Source organism: Muntiacus reevesi, chromosome 7 (assembly GCF_963930625.1).
Source record: "Muntiacus reevesi chromosome 7, mMunRee1.1, whole genome shotgun sequence".
NCBI lineage: Eukaryota > Metazoa > Chordata > Mammalia > Artiodactyla > Cervidae > Muntiacus > Muntiacus reevesi.
In genome coordinates this window covers 2,931,005-2,947,977 of record NC_089255.1, presented here as the reverse complement: position 1 = coordinate 2,947,977, position 16,973 = coordinate 2,931,005, and the positions used below count along the sequence as shown (strand labels likewise).

The 16,973-nt window shown below is 36.6% G+C and overlaps 1 protein-coding gene across 4 annotated transcripts in view; it reads right to left on the bottom strand.

Annotated features, from left to right (window-relative positions):
* Positions 1–16,973, bottom strand: part of YTHDC2 (YTH N6-methyladenosine RNA binding protein C2) — a 64,585-nt gene that overhangs the window by 33,837 nt on the left and 13,775 nt on the right. For all 4 annotated transcript variants that reach the window (XM_065940950.1, XM_065940951.1, XM_065940952.1 and 1 more), the window contains exons 6-12: positions 14,618–14,720; positions 13,638–13,794; positions 9,315–9,422; positions 8,047–8,195; positions 6,077–6,212; positions 2,157–2,283; positions 1,700–1,765 (exon numbers count right to left, since the gene is read on the bottom strand). In XM_065940950.1, the coding sequence (XP_065797022.1) occupies positions 1,700–1,765; positions 2,157–2,283; positions 6,077–6,212; positions 8,047–8,195; positions 9,315–9,422; positions 13,638–13,794; positions 14,618–14,720 (846 nt within the window). The remainder of the gene's footprint in view (positions 1–1,699; positions 1,766–2,156; positions 2,284–6,076; positions 6,213–8,046; positions 8,196–9,314; positions 9,423–13,637; positions 13,795–14,617; positions 14,721–16,973) is intronic.

Below are 16,973 nucleotides of genomic sequence, written 5' to 3'. Positions count from 1 at the left end.
CCACAGGTTGTGGTGATCCACACAGTCAAAGTCTTTGGCATAGTCAATAAGGCAGAAATAGATGTTTTTCTGGAACTCTCTTGCTTTTCTGATGATCTAACGGATGTTTGCAATTTAATCTCTGGTTCCTCTGCCTCTTCTAAAATGAGCTTGAACATCTGGAATTTCACGGTTCACATACTGTTGAAGCCTAGCTTGGAGAATTTTGAGCATTACTTTACCAGCGTGTGAGGTGAGTGCAATTGTGTGGTAGTTTGAGCATTCTTTGGCATTGCGTTTCTTAGGGACTGGAATGAAAATTGACCTTTTCAACCTGTGGCAGCTGTTGAGTTTTCCAAATGTGCTGGCATACTGAGTGCAGCACTTTCACAGAATCATCTTTTAGGATTTGAAATAGCTCAACTGGAATTCATCACCTCCACTAGCTTTGTTCGTAGGGATATTTCCTAAGGCCCACTTGACTTCACATTCCAGGATGTCTGGCTCTAGGTGAGTGCTCACACCATCGTGATTATCTGGGTCATGAAGATCTTTTTTGTACAGTTCTTCTGTGTATTCTTGCCACCTCTTCTTAGTATCTTCTACTTCTGTTAGGTCCATACCATTTCTGTACTTCATTGAGCCCATCTTTGCATGAAATATTCTCTTGGTATCTCTAATTATCTTTAAGAGATCTCTAGTCTTTCCCATTTTATTGTTTTCCTCTATTTGATTGCATTGATCACTGAGGAAGGCTTTCTTATCTCTCCTTGCTATTCTTTGGAACTCTGCATTCAGATGCTTATATCTTTCCTTTTCTCCTTTGCTTTAGTTTCTCTTCTTTGCTTAGTTATTTGGAAGGCCTCCTCAGACAACCATTTTACCTTTTTGCATTTCTTTTCCTTGGGGATGGTCTTGTTACCGCCTCCTGTACAATGTCACAAACCTCTGTCTATAGTTCTTCAGGTAGTCTATCATCTAATCCCCTGAATCTATTTGTCACTTCCGCTGTATAATCATAAGGGATTTGATTTAGGTCATACCTGAATGGTCTAGAGGTTTTCCCTACTTTCTTCAATTTAAGTCTGAATTTGGCAATAAGGAGTTTATGATCTGAACCACAGTCAGCTCCAGGTCTTGTTTTTGCTGACTGTATAGAGCTTCTCCACATTTGGCTGCAAAGAATATAATCAATCTGATTTCAGTGTTGACCATTTGGTGATGTCCATGTGTAGAGTCTTCTCTTGTGTTGCTGGAAGAGGGTGTTTGCTATGACCAGTGTGTTCTCTTGGCAAAACTCTATTAGCCTTTGCCCTGCTTCATTCTGTACTCCAAGGCCAAATATGCCTGTTACTCCAGGTATCTCTTGGCTTCCTACTTTTGAATTCCAGTCCTCTATAATGAAAAGGACATCTTTTTTGGGTGTTAGTTCTAGAAGACCTTGTAGGTCTTCATAGAACCATTCAACTTCAGTTTCTTCAGCATTACTGGTTGGGGCATAGACTTGGATTACTGTGATATTGAATGGTTTGTCTTGGAAATCTTATTAGCAAGCTACAAAGTAACTGAAAATTATTACTAGAAAATGTTCTCAGAACTACAAAAATATATATATAGCTGGATAAGATACTATAAATAGCTTTTATAGGTCACATTCTATGATTTATATGGCTAACCTTTTTCAAAAGGAGTTTGAATTAAAAATAGCAAAAAGTTTTACCTGTAAGATTCTAGAAGATCCACAATTTCAGTCTGACCAAAGTGTTTAGCCCAATCTAAAGCCATCCTGACAAAATTCAAAGGTATCAAATTAAAAAAGAGAAATAATGTTATCAAAATTAGGAAACTAGTTACTCAAAGTTATTCATTTATCAATTAAAGTAGAGATGTATGAGCAATTTTACACAACAGCTTTCATTTTTTTTTAAGTTTTTCTTTTTTATTTTTTTAAGCAATTTTATTTATTTACTGGCTGTGTTGCATAGTCTGCAGGATCTTAGTTGTCAACCAGATATTAAACCCCTATCCCCTGCAGTGGAAGCTCAGAGTCTTAACCACTAGACCACCAGGGAAGTCCCCTCACAATAGCTTTTAATATAAAGGCAAATATAAGAAATCAAAAAAGATATATGTAGCTATACAAAGGTATACAAAGGATGGATGCAATTAAAAATTACCAGCCATTTGATGCTTTACTGTGAACATTGGCTCCCATGCTAATTAACTGTTCTACTTGACTTGAGAAACCTCGTCCTGCAGCAACCATCAGAGCTGTTGCACTGGTTTCACTATGTCTATAATCAACTAAAAGAAAGAAAAGATATATAAATGTTAAATGTTCAAATTATTTAAATACATTTTAATTTACTTGAATGTTAGGAGAATTAACCTAGGACATGGTCATTTACCTAAATATATAACAGCACTGTATAACCTTTAACTCAAATCATCCAAGATCTGATACTGATGTGTCATTAGTATAAGCAGGATAAAGTAAGTACCACAAGTTGGAAGGCAGGAGGAGGAGAGATAGTGTTAATCAAAACAGAAAGGAAAACTACTAACTTGTTGAACTATTAAGTAACCTTCTTAAATCTAGATTCTGCCTTAATCAAATGACAAGATATAATTAAAAAGCTAATTGTCATCAGAATCTAGTAGTGAAAGCTTAAAAGGGCAAATGAAAAATTTTAAATGATTTTTTGACATCCTTTTATTTTGCTTTTATTCCCCCATCAACCCAGGGTCATCTTATAAGATGCTTAAAGAGAGTAACACTGGCAGAAAGTTTACTTCCCATAAAACCCCTCCATGAAAAAAAAAAAAAAAACTTTTATTGAATTTAAATTCCATCTTAAAATATATTTCAAGCAATGTGATATTAATTACTTAGAACTAATGTTCATAAAGTACAAAATTGGTAATTTCAGAAAGAAATCACTACTGAGAAAAACCCTCTATAGTAAAACAGGTTAACAACCCTCTAAAACATGGTATCAAATATTAATATAAACCAATGGTTCTTAAGGTAGACAGGGGGACTTATAAGAGAATTACCTCAGGCTTTTTATTTCTGAAAGCACAGATAGCTATGCCTTACTTCTAGATTCAGATTCAATAGTCTGGGGTGGGAAAGCACATGCATTATTAAAAAGATCTGCAAAGATTATGATTTACGTTCACTATATGAGAATTACTACTTCAATGAAGTAATTCAATTCAATTAGGGGTACAGATAAGCGTGGGAGTTTGAAAACAACCAAAAATTCACTAATACTTTTTCCTTCAAGGGGTGGAGCCTAATTCCCCTCTCCTTGAGTGTGAGCTGGACTAAGTGACTGATTCTAGCAAATAGAATAAAGTGGAAAAAATGGTGTGCAACGTAGGAGACTAGGACATGAAAGGTACCTACAGTTTCCTGCTTGCTTTTCCTTTTTCCCTTTTGAATCACACACTCTGGGAGAAGCCAGCTGTCACTTTCTGAGAAGAACAAGGCAATCCTACGGACGGTCCAGATGGCAAAGAACAGAGGCCTTCTGCTAATAGCAGAGACAAACTGAGTTCTCTGACCAACAGCCACAAGAGTGAGCCATCTTAGAAGCAGATCCTCAGTCTCAGTAAACTTTCAGATGACTGCAACCCCTGCCAACAGCTTAACTATCAGTCTACAAGTGACTAGGAGCCAGAACCACTCAGTTAAAGCACTCTCAGATTCCTGACTCTCAATAACTATGTAAAATAATAAATGTCTTAGGCTGCTAAGTTTGGGAATCATTTCTTACACAGCAAAAGATGACTAGCATCCAGCATTCCACAGAATGCCTAGTCCTACTAAACCAGCTAATTACTACCTGGATACACAAGATCACACAGGAAAATTGACACAGTTAAAAAGAAATCTGTGAAGCCAAAGGTTTCCTGGATCACATGAAGTATTTTCAACTTCTGTTACCTTAAAATTAAGCATTGAGATTTTAGAAGAGAAATAAAAATATGGAAAGCAAATTACTGTTCATAGAGATATGTTAACATTTATTTTAGTTCACTACATGTGGCTTAAGACATTAGAATACTGGGCTCTGAAAAATGTCCAATAAAACTATAAAGGAGAGATGACCATTATCAAAGTAATAGTCTAGTAGTCACAAAAGAAATATCTAAAAAGAGGGTCAAAGATAATACAAAAATACTTTAAAATGTTTCATAAATGTTTTAAAGCAATGTGTCTCAGAGTTCAAATTTCCTAACTTATGGATAGAAACCTAAATAAAGAAGGCATTGGACTATATTAGACCATTTCAAGCATAAAAAAACAATAAAAGCCAATGTATGACAAAACCCACTGCAATGCTGTGAAGTGATTAGCCTCCAACTATTAAAAATAATTGAAAAAAAAAAAAAAAACAATAAAAGCAAAGGCCCAAAGATGGGAATGAGACAGCATATATGAAGAGCAAGAAGATAAGAGTGGCTAAATTACAGTGAACATGGCAAACAGTAGAAAATGAGATTTAAAAAGACTATCAGAGACTAAATCAGGGGAAAAGACTTTGACTTTTATTCAAAGTGTAATTGAAAGCCATCGGAGAGTTGAGAGAAGAGAAGTGGCATGATCCAATTTCCTTTTCGAAAGGATCAATCCGATTGTTCTCTGGAGAACAGACTATAAGTAACGTAAGAATAGAAGCTGTTAACAGGTCAGTGTAACAGTCCAGGAGAAAAACGGTGGCTTGGGCTAGGATGGCAGCAGTATAGGCAGTAAAATATGGTGAGATTCAGGATTTATTTATAAGGTAAAACTAACAAGGTTTGCCAATGGATTACACGTGAGGTATGAGAGCAAAGTCAAGGATGATTTTATACTTTATTACCTTAGCAACTAGGTGAATGGTAGTACAGTAAGGTTAGATCCAGTGTGCCTGGGATGGCCAGGCACGTGCATTTTTAATGGGGTCTGAAACTGATAATGATCACTAGAGGAACAGTCACAAAATAGCAGGTTGAGAGAGATTAGGAGATAGAAAATCAAGTTGTTTGGTGTAAATCTAGCTTTACTCCCCTTACAGATTTCCAACTGGAAATGTCAAGTAGTGAGGTATATTGAAGTGAGGCGGGAGGTCAGGATTAGAGACGACATAAAGTCAGGAGTCATTTTAAATAAATATTTAAAGCTATGACTAGATGAGATTCAACTTAGGAGTAAGTGTAAAGAGAAGTAAAGTTTAAGGATTGAGGGCCAGGACATTCCATATTTGGAGGTCAAGAAAAAGAAAAAAATCCTGCCAAGGAAACCAAGACCTACCAGTCAGGGAGATGAGAAGAAAATAAATCAAGTATGGAATATCAGAAGTAAACTGAAGAACATGTTTCAAGAAGGGAGTGGTCAATTATAATAATGCTGAGAAGTTCAAGTGAGGGGATAAACTATTTGACACCTAAGTCCCTTTCAGTACTGACCTTCCATTACCATCATTCTACCTTTTCTCTAAAAGCCTTTAGGGTTCTAAAACTCACCTCTGATTATTAATATCCATTATATTCAACTAATGAAATCAGAATAAATCATTAGTGAAAATATGTCACATGATATAATGCAGGTACATGTGATTCAGAACTTGAGCCTAAATAGCTAAAGGTATACTAAAATTTTTCACTTATTGAAGGAATAATCTAGAGCAAAAGATAGTAATATTTTTCCATGTTTTGAAATCATAAATTTCTTTGAAAATCCAAGATATTTGGATTTTCAAGGGGGAAGAGGGGTGATTTGAGGGTGAGTATATTTATATCACAAATCTTATACACATAAAAATACTTTTGCATATAATTATCATATATTTACAGACCCCATAAAACTGTTCTGGAGACATTAGGCTAAGAATCCTGATTTAATACAATACTATTCTATTGTACAATATCTATTCTACTATGCTAATAAGAAAAATCCTCACTTGTATATTTGAAATAAGTACTCCAAAAGAACAAATTATTAGTCATGAACAAAAAGTGAATTTTGAACTTTATGAATTAAACTGTATCTCTATCATAATAAATAACTGCAAGAGTAATTTAAAAAACTGAAATAATTTACACTTACCACTAACATTTTCAGTTAAAATAAGGTGAAAGACCTGAGCAAAGGCATCAACATCTTTATGCAGCCATATGTCAGAAAGACAAGCATCCATTTCCTTTATTAACCATGGTTCAAGACAATTCACATCTTTTTCTGTCTTCAAAAAGAAGCAAAAATTATAAATTACTTAACCTTTGCTGGCAAAGAACACAAGATGGCCATAATGACCATAAGAACTATTAGTCATACAGTGTTATATCAAAGGATTTGACATAAAAGTTTGTCATTTCATCATAAACATTACCATTCCCAATACTGGATCTTGTTTTCACATTCGTCTTTTATCTGAGAATGAGCTTGTCAACAAAGCAGTATGATCCAGTCACAATATTAACTGTGCTTCTGACACAATGTGCTAAATATACCTGCAGATCAGTGATCTTCCCTCCCAACTGTACCACAAAGGAAATATCACCTGGAGCTTGTCAACACTGAAGCCAAGTCCCACCCCAGAGCAAGTACATCAGAATTTCAGATGGAGGCCAGATTCCACAGGACTTTAAATGTTCCTTGGGAGATGCTAATATGTAGCCAGACTTAAGAATCACTAACTTACAGGATCAAAATGCTATTCACTGAACCAAATGGATGTTCCCAACACTAAATAACAATTTTTAAACATTCTTTAAAAGTATACATTCTTTACAAGAATAGTTCATTTGGATGCAAAAGAACTTTAAACAATGGGAGAAAACTGCCAAGCATATTTGCATTCTCATGCTCAATACAGTTTAATTCCTTTTCTAAAAAATACACAGTCCCAGCCATTAATCTAATTGCCAATGCCTTTTTAAGAACTCTTGAGTGAAAGCTGCTCAGTTGTGTCCGACTCTTGCAACCTGTGAGGCTCCTCTGTCCATGGGGATTCTCCAGGCAAGAATACTAGAGTGGGTTGTCATGTCCTTCTCCAGGGGATCTTCCTAACCCAGAGATTGAACCCAGATCTCCCACACTGCCTGCGGATTCTTTACCATCTGAGCCACCAGGGAAGCCCTTTAGAATTCTACACAATCAAAGACCAGAAGGAACCTAGGAAATTCATTAGTTTGTTTTCAAATAGACTTCATGGAACCCAAAGTAGCAGAAGTCCCACCTAGGGGGTAGAGGTAGAGAGTGAGGAATGAGTTGGCAGGATGTCTACTAAAAAGATTTTGTAGAAAGGTTTTGTGGCAAAATAAAAGGGAGAAAAGAAGAAGAAACTGAGATCTATGATGTGTAACTGACTTTACAGTCACATAGCTTTGTGGTGGGGAGAAGGCAATGGCAACCCATTTCAGTACTCTTGCCTGGAAAATCGCATGGAGGGAGGAGCCTGGTAGGCTACAGTTCATGGGGTGGAAAAGAGTCAGACATGACTGAGCAACATCACTTTCACTTTTCACTTTCATGCACTGGAGTAGGAAATGGCAACCCACTCCAGTGTTCTTGCCCGGAGAATCCCATGGATGGGGGAGCCTAGTGGGCTGTCATCTATGGGGTCACACAGAGTCGGACATGACTGAAGCGACTTGGCAGGAGCAGCAGCAGCAGCTTTGTGGTGGAAACGCTGGTCTTGATTATACTTGCCTTAATACCAACAGTCTTTTCTCTGTTTTCCTAACTTAGCTAATCTTACATTGCTTAGCTCATAGGTCCTTAAATTTTTGACATGATAAAATATCAAGCAATAATAATGTATATACATAATAACTATTTTCTTGAAACAATTTATAGAAAATATTGAAATAATTTTAACTCAGAATGAAACAATAAAAGATGTCACATTATTTGAAAAAAAGAGTTTATAGAAAGTTATTCTGAAAAACGTGTTGTAGTCTAAGATAAAGTAAGGGAATTATGCTTTAATAATGCAATAAAAATTATAATCTCATAAAATACTGTTTACACAATTTTCTCTCAAACTATCAGTGTTAAAACCACAGAGGTCTTACCAGCTGACTGAAGACAGCGTCACCACCATCATCCAATAAATCATACTCTTCAGTCACATTTGGGATAGCTCTCTGTCTCTGAGATTCAGGCTTGAAAGTATTCTCTTGAGCTGAGTACCATTCTGTAAGTGTGGTTTGTTGTTTTTCCTCTAAATTAATTACCAAAGAAAATAAGTAGACACATTCTTTGCTTTATGAAACACATTTCTTTAAAAAAATTAAGTGAATTTGAAAATACCTAAAAGTTGGCCTCATTTTAAAGTTACTTTAAAAAATTAATTAATTAGAAACATTCAATAAAACATGTTATGCTGAACCAAAAGGAGACATGAAACTGCTTTAAAAAACTTCATCTGTTCACCTACTGGTAAGAAGTTTACTTCTATATAAGTACATAATTTAATGAACAGTATTTTATCCATGTGACAAATATTGTTTAAACCAATGACTAATATCCATATGGCACTTTGAAGGAAATCATTTACTGAACTTCTACCACCATGCTAGTTGTTTGAGATACAAGTTATGATCAGAGCAAGAAATTTTATAATGTACATATTAGTGATTCAACATTGCACTGTGAAACAGGCATTGCTAATTGCTTTTTTCAAGCAAAGAATACAAAGAAGTTAAGATTATTTGTCCAAAGTTATACTAACTAAACAAAGGAATCAAAACTTGAAGTCTTCCATCATGAATAATGTAGTTAAAAGTAATCAGAAGGAACTTAACCTTAATTCAAAAGTGGACATATAGCATAAATCATAAGAGATGTATTAAGAGGCAGGTCATGCTACATTCAAAATTCGGATGCAATTCATAATAATATCAAGATTTGAAGAACTTGACAATTATAACAAAGATGAGCTTTTCATCACTCACATACAACTCTTTGCACTTCCTCACCCGCCTCTCGCTCCCACTCTAACATATGCTGGGGGACAGTCATCATATCATCTTCTCCCTCCTTAAAACAGTGGCTGAATCTTTTGAAACATCCCACCTTCGCCTTCTCCCACAGTGCAGACACTCAGCCTACGCAGTTCTGGCATTCCCTTTCAATTCCTCTCCATAGATTATAACTCATGGACATAAACCACAATATAAAAGGTCCATTTGGGACAGTAGTCTAATATAATATTGTACAACTATACACAGAAAGAAACACTTTCAAGTATCCTTGTATCTGCACACTATAAGACTGAAGTACTCTAAAAAGTCAGTATCAATAGTAATTTTCTTTTATCTTTGTTTGATAAAGAGCTTACCTCGCTGTTTTTCCTTTTTGTATTTTAACATTTCTTTGTTTGTATATCCAGTAGTTCTTAAAATGTCTTCCAAAAACATTTCTTTTACTTCAAATGGTCTTCCCTGTACTAAATAATGCAAGTATTTTAAACAGTCAACTTGTATCTCAGAGATAATTTGCATAAAAACATGAGATTCTCAAATTAATAAATCTGAGTATTAATCCAAAGGCAATTCCATAGATCAAGTAATCCTCATATTGCCCTTTAAATATAACTTTGATAGACAACTGTTTATTTGCATGTTTTTTCCAGTGTTTGCTATTCACTTATGTGTCTGGCATTATACTAGGTACTAGGAGTATAAATGGCAAGTAGAAACAGAGTTCCTCCTGTTCTCCTGAAGCTTAAAGATTGCAGTCTAGCAGGAGAGTCAGACCTTAATCCAGTAATTCAGAACAACAATGTAAAAATAAAGTTGTGAAAAGTCCTACGAGAGAGAAGTACAAGATACCATGACAGTACATAATAGGAGAACCTGAGTAAGACAAGAAAAACATTTTCACCGAGAAAAATGAGAACCAAGAGAAGGAGGTAAACAAAATAACTAAGCTACACAAAGAGCAAAGAGTATAATATGAAGAGGAAGAAGAAAAAAAAAACAGTATGCACAAAGGTCCTATGGTGGGAAAGAGTACGGTGTTCTCAAGGAACTAAAAAGCCAAGCTATTTGGAACATGATGTGAGAAGTGATGTGGAGAGGGGGCTATAGTTCAAGATGAGGCTGAAGAAACAGGTCTTATTAAGGGTTTAGGTCTTTATTTTGAGGTAAAGGTCATTCAAAGTTTTAAGCTCATGAGAGTGTTTAAATCATCAAAATTTCACTTCAGAAAACAACACTCTGGCTGAAACCTGGGGAATGGATTTAAAACAGAGCAGAGTAGATGGAACAGACTAGGTAGGGGCAATTACAATTCTTCAGGCTGAAGAGGACAATAACCTGAATAAGACTGGTGACAGTAAAAATGGAAGCAGACAGACAGACTCTAGATAGACAGGAAGTAAAATCCACAGAACTCAGTATTAGATTAAACATGGAGGAACGATAAGGAAGTATCAACCACAGCTCTTAAAAAGTCTAGCTTAAAAAACTGGATAGAGGAAGATGTCATTCTCTGAGGTTGACAAGGAAAGCTAAAGAAAAACAAATTGGCTTACGGGAGTTGGGGTTTGGTTTTATACATGTCAAATGTTAGTTGCCAAAATGAGCTTCCATTAGCAGATGCATAAATTTTATGTGCCTTCAGTTCAGTTCAGTCGCTCAGTCATGTCTAACTCTTTGCGACCCCATGAATCGCAGTACGCCAGGCTTCCCTGTCCATTACTAACTCCCGGAGCTTGCTCAAACTCATGTCCATCAAATCAGTGATGCCATCCAACCATCTCATCCTCTGTTGTCCCCTTCTCCTCCTGCCTCAAATCTTTCCCAGCATCAGGGTCTTTTCCAAAGAGTCAATTCTTCACATCAGGTGGCAAAAGTATGGGAGCTGCAGCTTCCAATGAACATTCAGGACCGATTTCCTTTAGGACTTGACTGGTTGGATCTCCTTGCAGTCCAAGGGACTCTCAAGAGTCTTCAACTCCACAGTTCAAAAACATCAATTCTTCAGCGCTCAGCTTTCTTTATGGTCCAACTCTCACATCCACACATGACTACTAGAAAAACCATAGCCTTGACTAGGCAGGCCTTTGTTGGCAAAGTAATGTCTCTGCTTTTTAATATGCTGTCTAGGTTGGTCTTATGAACAAAAAGTCTTATAGGTTGTGACTTAGGTGATTTGGTCAATGGTATGATTAACTAAAACAGGCAACACAAAAGAAGCAGATTTTTATTTATTTATTTATTTTATATATTCCTCTTTTTTTTTTAATTTATTTATTTTAGTTGGAGGTTAATTACTTTACAATACTGTAGTGGTTTTTGCCATACATTGATATGAATCAGCCATGGGTTTACATGTGTTCCCCATCTGGAACCCCCCTCCCATCTCCCTCCCCATCCCATCCCTCTGGGTCGTCCCAGTGCACCAGCCCAGAGCACCCTGTCTCATGCATCAAACCTGGACTGGCAATCTATTTCACATATGATAATACACATGTTTCAATGCTACTCTTTCAGATCATCCCACCCTCGCCTTCTCCCAAAGAGTCCAAAAGACTGTTCTATGCATCTGTGTCTCTTTTGCTGTCTCACATATAGGGTTATCGCTACCATCTTTCTAAACTCCATATATGTGTTAGTATACTGTACTGGTGTTTTTCTTTCTGGCTTACTTCACTCTGTATAATAGGCTCCAGTTTCATCCATCTCATTAGAACTGGTTCAAACACATTCTTTTTAGTATATGCGCTGCCAGAGCGAGCACCAAACACATTCTTTTTAATGACTGAGTAATATTCCATGGTGTATATGTACCACAGCTTTCTTATCCATTCATCTGCCGATGGACATCTAGGTTGCTTCCATGTCCTGGCTATTATAAACAGTGCTGCGATGAACATTGGGGTGCACGTGTCTCTTTCAGATCTGGTTTCCTCAGTGTGTATGCCCAGCAGTGGGATTGCTGGGTCATATGGCAGTTCTATTTCGTTCTTTAAGGAATCTCCACACTATTCTCCATAGTGGCTGTATTAGTTTGCATTCCCACCAACAGTGTAAGAGGGTTCCCTTTTCGCCACACTCTCTCCAGCATGTATTGCTTGTAGACTTTTGGATAGCAGCCATTCTGACTGGCATGAGATGGTACCTCATTGTGGTTTTAATTTGCATTTATCTGATAATGAGTGATGTTGAGCATCTTTTCATGTGTTTGTTAGCCATCTATATGTCTTCTTTGGAGAACTGTTTAGTTCTTTGGCCCATTTTTTGATTGGGTCATTTATTTTTCTAGAATTGAGCTGCAGAGTTGCTTGTATATTTTTTAGAAAGGATTCGTATCCAGTTAGCGCATATTAGATGTGAACTGCTTATAAACTTCCTAAGTCCAAAGCTCTGGAGAACAGGTTGAATTGGGAAATAAAGATTCAGGAGTCATCCATAAAAGAGGAAGTAGAAGTCAAGGGTAAGAAGGAGCTCTTCCAGGGAAACAAACCATGCATTCCCAGTATCAAGTAGACAGCAGCACAGAGCAGGAAAGAGGAAAAGCAAAGAAGTCAAAAAAGGAAGGGGAAGGAGGGGAAGGGGAGGGAAAAGAAGAGAGGAAGAGAAAAAAAGAATGGATTATGGGAATAATTCTCAAAAATACCAATATTTAAGCACCATGCAAAAGCCCACAGAGGAGACCAAGAAAGTATAGGCTGTAATACAGAATGAGACTTAGGAAACAGTGCTGGCAAAGAGATGATGGGAATATGAGCATTTCACAAAAAAGGGGGAATGATTACAAGAAATACTACAGCAATTTTAAGTAAGATTTTTATATAAAATTTGAATAATAGGCTTGGCAATTAAATCAATTTCAAAACAATACTGTTAAGAATGCATAAATGAATAGCCCCATAAACTGCAGAAATGTGAATCATTTCAGCCTTTTGAAAAAGTAAAATGGCAAAACCATATTATTGTTAAAATTAAAAACAGACACACTTTTTTACTCAACAATTTCACTTTTAAGAATCTATTCTCAGAAATAAGAGCACCTATATACACATATATAAGAATATATGTATAAGGATGCTCATAACAACAAGGTCTATAGTTGGCAAAAGGAAGGATCCAGGACCAATGTGAATGTCTAAAAATTAAGAAATGGTTAAATAAATCATGGTACATTCATATTAGGAAATATAAAAGTATCTGTTCAATATAATAAACTACATCCTACATGTTTGAACTAAGGTAAACAACTTTTTCAGTTTTTGAGAAGAAAATTAATCACTTTGTTAAATATTGGTGGAAAAATCAGGTATTATTAAAGGACAAGGACAAAAGTTCAGTGGCAACATATTCAGAAATACATGGGAAATAAACATGGGACTATGACTACTCTGTGAAAGAGTCTAGCAATAAAGGTGAAGCTGTAAGACAGAATTTAAAGAGGAATACAAAATTAAAACATATCTCCTTTTAAGATTAGAAAACTGGCTCACTACACAATACCAAAAAGTGAAAAAGGAGAGGATGAAAATATATAGAGATGACTGATTAAGCACATCTTAGAGAAAACAGAAAAGGATGCCCTATACATCAGAATATTCCTTAATATTTCTATTTCAATAAATAAAATCAAGCCAGAAAAGAATTCTTTCGTAAAATCCTAAAAGAAATCTGATAATTTTACTTACTATATATCACTGGACAGCTCCCAAAATATCTAATAAAAAGATTTACGTCTAAGGCAGCACTAGAAAGAATTAGTTTCAAAGTTGAGTGCTTCTGCAGTAAATCTCTTAACTTTGTAAGTAAAAAATCACTAAATCGATCCCTTTCATGTACTTCATCCTGCAGGAAACAAAAACATACCATGGAACAGTTAAAACATAAAATAAGTGAAGTCTTTAAAACTATGGAGCTGCTGAGTTTCACACTAAATCAAATTAAATGTGGACACAGTCAATTAGTGAAAATTTTGTTATACGGACAAATTTAGAACTACTCAGATATTAACAATCTTCTGTGGGTAATGTATTGCCCTTTTTCACACAGAATGTAAAACTGCAGAAACTAAAACAAATTCTGAATTAGTACAGTCTAATTTAATGTACTTTTAAAATATAAAATCTATTTAAATAAGCTTCTGTTAGCATCAGGACCAGGTGCATATTGTGGTATGAATGCAGAGAACTAATAACTCCAAAAGCTGCTTAACACAAGCTTATAGAATTTAATCTAAGTTTTCTGACACAAACTGGATAAAAGCTTAGAATTCTTTAATAAGGTGCTAATTCATCTACTTATTTCATCAGCAGCTAGTTAATTTAGCAGCTTAACCAGTAATTTAACTGACTTTAAGTATTCTCCTAAGATATGTAAGAGAAAATAGATGACTAAGCACAGAGAAAAAAGAAAACTTTCTCTATTCTGGAGACTCTTGAAATACATGTATCATTTTCACATATAAAAAGCACTTTTTACAAAACTATCTATTTTCACTCATGAAAACTGATGGCAAGAATATCTTTACTTAATATAAATATTTATTTCTAATAATTATGGAAAATAAAAAGTAACTTGATTAGAACAACCTGTTTTTAAAAAAAAATTGGTTCTCACTTATATCCTATTCTAAAATCTTAATTAGCTATTTAAATTTAATTATTCTTACCACAATAACATGTGTCACTGTTGACAATGTACTATCTCCTGCCATCAGTGTACGAAGCAGTACCCCATTGGTGCAAAATGTCAGAAGTGTCTTTGGAGAAACCCTTTTTTAAAAAAAAAAGGTACAATTACAAATCTTTTTTGCAATTAAAACATGGCCATATTAAAATGCTAGTATCCTTAGTATTTTAGTAAGTATTACTAACATAACAGTGTACTGGTTCAGTTCAGTTCAGTTCAGTCACTCAGACGTGTCCGACTCTTCACAACACCATGAACCCCAGCATGCCAGGCCTCCCTGTCCATCATCAACTCCCAGAGTTTACTCAAACTCATCTCCATTGAGTCGGTGATGCCATCCAATCATCTAACCTTTTGTCGTCCCCTATTCCTCCTGCCCTCAATCTTTCCCAGCATCACGGTCTTTTCAAATGAGTCAGTTCTTCACATCAGGTGGCAAAAATATTAGAGTTTCAGCCTCAATATCAGTCCTTCCAAAGAACACGCAAGACTGATTTCCTTTACGATGGACTGGTTGGATCTCCTTGCAATCCAAGGTACTCTCAAGGGTCTTCTCCAACACCACAGCTCAAAGGCATCAATTCTTCGGCACTCAGCTCTCTTTATAGTCCAACTCTCACATCCATAAATGACTACTGGAAACCATACCCTTGACCAGATGGACCTTTGATGGCAAAGTAATGTCTCTGCTTTTTAACATGCTTTCTCAGTGCAGTTCAGTTCAGTTGCTCAGTCGTGTCCAACTCCTTGCGACCCCATGAATCACAGCACGCTAGGCCTCCCTGTCCATCTCCAACTCCCGGAGTTTACTCAAACTCATGTCCATCAAGTCGGTGATGCCATCCAGCCATCTCATCCTCTGTTGTCCCCTTCTCCTCCTGCCCCCAGTTCATCCCAGCATCAGGGTCTTTTCAAATAAGTCAACTCGTCACATGAGGTTGCCACAGTACTGGAGTTTCAGCTTCAGCATCAGTCCTACCAATGAACACCCAGGACTGATCTCCTTTAGAATGGACTGGTTGGATCTCCTCGCAGTCCAAGGGACTCTCAAGAGTCTTCTCCAACACCACAGTTCAAAAGCATACATGACCACTGGAAAAACCATGGCCTTGACTAGATGGTCCTTTCTTGGCAAAGTAATGTCTCTGCTTTTTAATATGCTATCTAGGTTGGCCATAACTTTCCTTCCAAGGAGTAAGCATCTTTTAATTTCACGGCTGCAGTCACCATCTGCAGTGATTTTGGAGCCCCCAAAAATAAAAGTCTGACACTGTTTCCCCATCTATTTCCCATGAAGTGATGGGACCAGATGCCATGATCTTAGTTTTCTGAATGCTGAGCTTTAAGCCAACTTTTTCACTCTCCTCTTTCACTTTCATCAAGAGGCTTTTTAGTTCCTCTTCACTTTTTGCCATAAGGGTGGTGCCATCTGCATATCTGAGGTTATTAATATTTCTCCTGACAATCTTGATTCCAGCTTGTGCTTCTTCCAGCCCAGCGTTTCTCATGATGTACTCTGCATAGAAGTTAAATAAGCAGGCTGATAATATACAGCCTTGACGTACTCCTTTGCCTATTTGGAACCAGTCTGCTGTTCCATGCCCAGTTCTAACTGAGGCTTCCTGACCTGCATATAGGTTTCTCAGGAGGCAGGTCAGGTGGTCTGGTATTCCCATCTCTTTAAGAATTCTCCTCAGTTTATTGTGATCCACACAGTCAAAGGCTTTGGCATAGGCAATAAAGCAGAAATAGATGTTTTTCTGGAGCTCTCTTGCTTTTTCGATGATCCAGTGGATGTTGGCAATTTGATCTCTGGTGCCTCTGCCTTTTCTAAATCCAGCTTGAACATCTGGAAGTTCACGGTTCAAGTATTGCTGAAGCCTGGCTTGGAGAATTTGGAGCATTACTTTACTAGCATGTGAGATGAGTGCAACTGTGTGGTAGTTGCAGCATTCTTTGGCATTGCCTTTCTTAGGGATTGGAATGAAAATTGACGTTTTCCAGTCCTGTGGCCACTGCTGAGTTTTCCCAATCTGCTGGCATATTGAGTGCAGCACTTTCACAGCATCATCTTTCAGGATTTGAAATAGCTCAACTGGAATTCCATCGCCTCCACTAGTTTTGTTCGTAGTGATGCTTTCTAAGGCCCACTTGACTTCACATTCCAGGATGTCTGGCTCTAGGTGAGTGATAACACCATCATGATTATCTGGGTAGTGAAGATCTTTTTTGTACAGTTCTTCTGTGTATTCTTGCCACCTCTTCTTAATATCTTCTTCTTCTGTTAGGTCCATACCATTTCTGTCCTTTACCAAACCCATCTTTGCATGAAATGT